Source organism: Equus asinus, chromosome 23, assembly GCF_041296235.1.
Source record: "Equus asinus isolate D_3611 breed Donkey chromosome 23, EquAss-T2T_v2, whole genome shotgun sequence".
Taxonomy (NCBI): Eukaryota; Metazoa; Chordata; class Mammalia; order Perissodactyla; family Equidae; genus Equus; species Equus asinus.
The window spans coordinates 51,309,491-51,316,935 of record NC_091812.1 but is presented as its reverse complement, the minus strand read 5'-3'; the positions used below and the strand labels follow the sequence as shown (position 1 = coordinate 51,316,935).

The 7,445-nt window shown below is 42.8% G+C and overlaps 1 protein-coding gene across 1 annotated transcript; it reads left to right on the top strand.

The window, feature by feature from the left end:
• The first annotated feature begins 1,540 nt into the window (after positions 1-1,540).
• RPS6 (ribosomal protein S6) lies at positions 1,541-6,391 on the top strand. Its single transcript, XM_014845469.3, has 6 exons — positions 1,541-2,224; positions 2,776-2,907; positions 3,446-3,656; positions 3,874-4,020; positions 6,006-6,163; positions 6,255-6,391. The coding sequence occupies exons 1-6, from the start codon at positions 2,219-2,221 to the stop codon at positions 6,348-6,350; spliced, it is 750 nt and encodes a 249-aa protein (XP_014700955.1). The 5' UTR covers positions 1,541-2,218; the 3' UTR covers positions 6,351-6,391.
• The last annotated feature ends 1,054 nt before the right edge of the window (positions 6,392-7,445 follow it).

Genomic DNA, 7,445 nt, shown 5'->3' with positions numbered 1-7,445 from the left:
ATTTAAAAAAGAGAGAGAAAATAGCAAGTGTTGACCAGGATGTGGAGAAACAGGAGCCCTAATACATTGCTGGTGGGAAAATAAAATGGTCCAGCTGCTGTGAAAAGTTTGGCAGTTCCTTCAGAAGTTAAACTCAGGATTCATATGACCCCCCCAGCAATTCCACTCCTAGGTATATACCCCAAAGAAGTGAAAACAAGTACTCAAACATACCAGCACTATTCACAACAGTAAAGTTGGAAAAAGCCCAAATGTCCATCAATGGATGAATGGATAAACAAATTGTAGTGTATACATACAGTGGAATATTACTCAATCATAAAAAGGAATGAAATATTGATACACGCTATGATGTGGATGAACTTCAAAAACATTAGAAGCCAGACACAAAGGTCACATGTTGCCTAATTCCATTTTCATGAAATATAAAGAATAAGTAAATCCATAAAGACAGAACAGATTGTGGTTGCCAGTGGCTCGCGAAAGGGCAGAATGGGGAGCAACTGCTTAATGGGTACTGGATTTCCTTTTGGGGTGATGAAAATGTTTTGGAAGTAGATAGTGGTGGTGGTCATACAACATTGTGAATGTACTAATTGCCACTGAATCTCTCGCTTAAAAATGACTAATTTTGTTGTCAATTTCACCTCAACAATAAAAAAATAATATACACAGGTTTTAAATGCATCACTTCACCAATGTTCCATACATTAATATCAGATGATCAAAAAGGATTTAGCAGAATCTTTCAACTATGAAGGTGAAGCAGGCCTAAACTCAAACCTTTGTGATACTAACGTGGAAAATGGGATGTAAAAAGCTTGGAAAGTAAAACATATTGTTTACTTGAAATGCAGGAGTTTTTTTCTTGAAGAAAAAATATGGAGTAAATACGTAATAGACAATAAATGTTCCTTCCTTCAGGGTACTGATGGAGAGTGTGTGCTTCAGAGTTAGATCACCTGCGTTCCCACTCTAGGTCTCCCAGGAATGTTCCGGAAGACTATCAAATGCACTGTATCTTTCTCACACTTTTCTGTCCTATCAGGAGCTGCATCACTGCTGATTGAAGATTTACTGTAATACATTCACTTATCCTCCCTCTGCTGGCTAGCTTCATACTACCACACTCTAAATGACTAATGCATACCAGAGCTGGGATTCTGATCATTTAACAAATAATTAGTGAGCAATTATTATACGCCATGCACCTTGCTGCATCCTGAGTATATCACAGTGAAGTTAAGACATGAGCCTTGGCCTAATTTACCATCTAGTAGAGGAGACAGACCATAAACAAACCATTTATGTATCATGATTAAGTACTATACAGGAAAACAGTGCTATACTAGAGAAGAAGTGGAAAGACACTATTTTAAGTAGGGTGGGCAGGAAAGGCTTTTTTAGGAGAGACATCTAATCTGAAAGACCTGCCTGGCATTAACGAATGACAATAGGTGAGTTTGGGATTGTGGAAGGTTTCTGACGTCAGGGTAGAGTTTGGAAAGTACTTAACTGCAGTCGGAAGTAAGGGAGTGATACCATTTTGCGTTTTAAAAAGATCGCAGAGGCAAGAGAGAAAGCAGGGAGGCCATTCAGGAGGCACCGATGGTGGCCTGAACTTGGGGCAACTGTAGCTTCTGTTTTGCGCGACAGCGTAGCTGACGGTGTCATTACGTGATAGAACAAGGATGACTGCAGAGCGGTTAGAGGATAAGCGGATGATCGAGTATTTAAGGAAAAACAAGTCACGGTTTTCAGGGCGTCTTGCTGTGAACCGCCGGAACCAGGGCCGGACACGCTCCCTAACTGGACCTCTCCGGGCGGAGTACGAGGAGCAGGCGAGCCCGAGAGCTGAACTCCCGTCCTGCCCTCCTGCTTTGGTACCATCAGACGCAGAGTGTCAGGGACCGAGCTGAGTCTCCACGCTGGCCCAGAAGAACGCGGGAAGGACCACGCAGTGGAGTCTAACCTTTAGAACTAAACCTGTGCCGTCTCATGAAAGCTCCGCCACTAGCGTTGCTCAGTACTTGCCTGCCGCCTAGACCACCCGCGACCGCGATTAGCCCCACTCCCGGAAGTGCCGCCTACCCAAGTTCATTTCCGCTTCCCAGTCGTCTGCCCATCTCGCGAGAACTGGAAGAGCCTATGTGACCTGGGCTAAGCGGAAATCAGGCCTCTTTTTCGTGGCGCCTCGGAGGCGGTCGGGTGCTTCACCATGAAGGTAGGAGGTAGTGGCTGATGTTGGTCTAGGCTCGAGGACGGTGAATCGAGTCCGAGAACCCGGCGTGGCCACGGTCGTGGGTCTCTAGAATCCTGGCTCTGGCTGGGGAAGCCTCTGAGGCAGGAGAAAGCTCGCTTGTCTGCCGCCGGAGTTCTTTGGGAGAGCGGATGGCGAGCGATTGCTGCTGGAGCTGCGCCGCCCGGCAGCGCCAACCATGGTGGCGTCCTGGCGCCCCGCCGGGACCCACACGGCTCTGGTGCCCTGTTGGCGGCCGCTAGGTCGGGCTCTTTGCTCCGAGAGCGTGAACGGCTGCGGAGCGCCCTTCGCCCCCGGGGTCGTCCCGCGCGGCTTGAGGCAAGATGTGTCTTATTTTTGGGTGCGGTGCTCATTGCGCGTTATTCCGTACACGTGTGCTTTAGCGAGTAAAAGGGACATCTCGCATTTTCTGCCGATCGTGTGAGGGTGACATGAGAGGCTTTTTCAATGGGATTGTGTTTGTAGGTGGTTCTGCGCTTTTCATAATGATCTTTTTTCCCCTGTTTAATCCTTAGCTGAACATCTCTTTCCCAGCCACTGGCTGCCAGAAGCTCATTGAAGTGGACGATGAACGCAAACTTCGTACATTTTATGAGAAGCGTATGGCCACAGAAGTTGCTGCTGACGCTCTGGGTGAAGAATGGAAGGTAAAGGTTGACTGACTGTCCGAGTGATTGGGTGAAACTCTTTGAGAGATGGTAAAAGCTATTGGGAATTGGCGTGTGTAATGGGGCTCCAGCTCCTGGGTCTGTTTTATGATCTTGGGTTAGTTACTTCCAAGTGTCACTTTATAAGGTTGAGCTATCACCTGGCGGGGTTACATAGGTCACGTGGGAAAATATACACGAAGGTGTTATCCTGCAAGCTGATGGTTTCCAGAGGGTCTCTCTAAAAGTGCGAGGAAGGGTGGTTTTGATTTGTTGCTCGTTGATGCTTTGGTTTTTTAACATAATCTTTCTCTAGAGGTGACCTGTGGTAATGCATAGGCTACGCATATGACTTGATTGAAAGGGACTTGCTAATTGGGTTTGGCAAATTGGAAGTGTAGACAGAACTTACTGAGCGGAGAGAACAGTTTAAGTTGTTTCAAATTGGTCTTAATAAACTACACTTCCTAGAACTGAGGGGTTCACCCTGCAGAGGCCACTCCTTTATTTTATATCGTGTCGTTGTGTTCTCCTGCAGGGCTACGTGGTCCGAATCAGTGGTGGGAACGACAAGCAAGGTTTCCCCATGAAGCAGGGTGTCTTGACCCACGGCCGTGTCCGCCTCCTGTTGAGTAAGGGGCATTCCTGTTACAGACCGAGGAGGACCGGAGAGAGAAAGCGCAAGTCTGTGCGCGGTTGCATTGTGGATGCCAACCTGAGTGTTCTCAACTTGGTCATTGTGAAAAAAGGTGAGGCTGGCTTGTGTTCTTGAGTTTGATTTTTTTGTTGTTGTTGACGTGGATTTAAAGCTGATTGTCCAAAAGCTTTTTTCATTCGGAGTATCCACAGTTTGACCCGTGGACTTTTTTTTTTTTTTTTTTAACCAATGCATAAACAATAATTTAGGGTTCTTGTTTGTAAGGAAGTTGTTGAAGTAAGAGGTCTTTGTTCACTTGTCTCCGTCAGGAGAGAAGGACATCCCTGGACTCACGGATACTACTGTGCCTCGCCGCCTGGGGCCCAAAAGAGCCAGCAGAATCCGCAAACTTTTCAATCTCTCTAAAGAAGATGATGTCCGCCAGTATGTCGTGAGGAAGCCCCTAAACAAAGAAGGTGGGGGAGATTCTGCAATCTTGATTTCAGTAAATTAAGACTGGCTTAGTTTCAGTAATTTGTCACTAGCATTTTGGGTGCGTATTAGAAGATGAAATCTCTGCCACTCTTGACCTGGAGCCTGAGTTTCAGGAAAATATTAGGGGAGAGGGTCAAGATAGGCAGTTGGTATTGATCCGTGTTATATCCAGTGCCCTCATGTTTTCCTTGAATATTTGCCTGTCCGTCATTATGTATAGGCCCACCGAAAGATAACTTCCCAGACATTAAGTTCATTGCTTTTGGATTAGGAGGTGAAAGAATGATAGAAAATTCTGGGACTGATTGTGCTCTCACTCCTACACACTCTTGCTTTTTCTTCCCGTATCAGAAGTGCTCAGTTTTTTGGTTTTTGTTTACAAGAGAAATACATGTTTTCATCAACTAAAGTGGCTTTAACTTCTGGCCCTTGTTTTCTTTATCTGGAGAATGTGGGTAGCAATAGTAAGTTTGAGAATTAGAAGTTAGAATCTTTGACAGTAGTGCTCTATAACATTGGTATTTCTGTGGTGAAATGTATGAATTTTTACATTAAAGCAAATAAATAGCGTGTCAGTTCAAGTTGGGTTTTCCTGACAAATCGGAAAAAATTTGACTCAGTTTTGGTTTTCTGGACTGGGGGCTTACACCTGTGCCTAGAAAGTGCTCCCTGGCTATTCCTTCCAAACACTCGGACACTTTCTATGTGCCAGGTACTATTTTAAGTGTTGATGGTACAGTAAAAATAGACAAAGTATTTTCCTCATGAAGCTTACACTTAAAAAAAATAATAAATGGCAGTTCTTCATGGTCACACCCCTGGCAATACCATCAGTGTAGTAAGGTGCTAGTTGACAGGTGTTTATAAGATGGTTCTTGTATCTTTATAATTAAGGGGTTGTTTAACTTGTAGCAGAAGCTGAATAATTGAGCATTAAGTCTTCGAATATTTACTTGAGGTGTTTATTACTCCTACAAGGTGTCCGCAAATTAGACTGATGACATCTGAAAGAACTTCTCCACAGCAGGTCTATAATCCATAGGATTTTAGATTACAAATCATACAGGCTAAATGAAGATATTCTATGAACAATTTGCCACAGATTCTAATGTTAATGGTTTGGTTCCCCAGATTGGCAGGATCTGTCTTGGAAAATACAGATTCAAGCATAAATGGGACTTCACAGCATGGTGTGGTGGTGATGCAGACAATGCTTTACTTAGTGTCCACAAACAAGTTAAATATGCAATAGTGTTTTAAAATAATGCTCCTGTGTCTTACAGTACATGCATATGTAATACCCTACTAAGACAATCTAATTGTGGGAGGGGATTCGAAGTGAGTAGGAAAAGGCTTGGAGTATGACTAATTATTAAGCAAAGTAACCTGAATTTACATATGATCTTGAATTTGCTATCCCAACTACTGGTGTGGTTTAATGAGCTGTCTGAGGAGTAAATGTGCCAATTAGGAAAAACCTGGCACTTAGTGTAGTTAGCCTCTTCCTTATGTTGACAATATTTAGCCCATCTTGGACTTTTTTTTTTTTTAAAAGATTTTATTTTTCCTTTTTCTCCCCAAAACCCCGTGGTACATAGTTGTATATTTTTAGTTGTGGGTCCTTCTAGTTGTGGCATGTGGGACGCCACCTCAGCATGGCCTGATGAGTGGTGCCATGTCCGCACCCAGGATCTGAACCAGCGCAACACTGGGCTGTAAAGCGGAGCATGCAAACCTTAACCACTCGGCTGCAGGGCTGGCCCCCTGTCTTGAATTATTGTTGACAAGGTAGTATTTTAAGTTGCAGAATAGTTAAATCCAGATTTCATTTAAAAGGCTTCATAAAAGTATCAGTTTTCATAGGCACTGCTAACTCAATTAAGTTTGCATCTAAGTTTTAAAAATGTGGATCCTGATGAACAAGGGTGTTTTTGAGAAGTGATTGAGTCATTATCTTTTTTTTTAGGTAAGAAACCTAGGACCAAAGCACCCAAGATTCAGCGTCTTGTTACTCCACGTGTCCTGCAACACAAACGTCGGCGTATTGCTCTGAAGAAACAGCGCACTAAGAAAAATAAGGAAGAGGCTGCAGAATATGCTAAACTTTTGGCCAAGAGAATGAAGGTAGGTCTAAGATGATTGGGGGGTGGGCATGGCTTTGGATTTGCATTTTTAATCCAGACAAGCTTTAATTGTGCTTTTTTGTTTTGTTTAGGAGGCCAAAGAAAAACGTCAGGAACAGATTGCCAAGAGACGGAGGCTGTCCTCTCTGAGAGCTTCTACCTCTAAGTCTGAGTCCAGTCAAAAATGAGATTTTCTAAGAGTAACGAATAAATAAGATCAGACATCAAATCTCCTTTGACTTTTCATTGATGATAAAACTTGGACAAATGACGGGAGAGAAACTCAGATCAGAGAAAAGGGAGGTATTGTATCCAGCAATCTAATGGTGGATAAATAAAGTCTGCAAGAGATAACTGAAAGTGAAATCCTTCAAATTCAAACTGAGACCATACTGTGGTAGTGGAAGAAATGGCCAGGACAGTGTTTCCTCTGGTGGGTGGCTCAGGAAAGGATTCTTAGCATAAGGCATTTATGCCTATTTTTCTTTTCAGCAAGGCAGTGGAACGATCTAGGGGAAATAATAACTAGGACTATTAATCTTTACACACTTTATTTTGAAGAATACAGTTTTTAAAGATCTATACACAATACATGAAAAGTGCCCTGTGAAGATGGACATATGTAAAAAAACTCGTTAAAAGCATAAGTAATGGATAGCATTTTAAAACAGTTCACAAAGCTTTTAAAACCAGTGCAAACATAGTGCATTAACAACAGAAAGCTTTTTGACTGAATTGTTAGTCATGCTTTTATTCTGTCGCACACTCTGAAAAGGAGTTGAGGAACACTTGCATCATGAAGAATGCACAGAGAAAAGAGACTTCTAATGTACCATGTCTAGTTTCTGTAGTAATTGCAGTTAGAACTAAGCTTCATAGACTAAAAGGGTCTTAAAAAGAAGGCACATTAGGCTTTAAGGGTGAGGAAAAGGAGCTCCTCATTTGTTGATAAATAACATTTTAACCACAGGTCAGTAGAATTTTTCAAACAGCTTTAACAGGTAGAGACTGAAGCAGTGCTTCACAATTGAAATGTGCATATGAATCACCTGGGGATCTGGCTAAAACACAAACTGATTCAGTAGTTTGGGGCCCCAGATTATATCACGAAGTTCCCAGTTGAAGCCAATGCCAGTCCCTCAACTGGACTGAGCAGCAAGATTCTTAAGACAACAGTAAGATCCCCATTGCTCTTAATAAATAGTATGAAAAAGTTACATAACATGGAAAGAAGTCTTAACTGGGAATTGACGGTAAATTGAACTTAAAAGGAAAAATGTAGC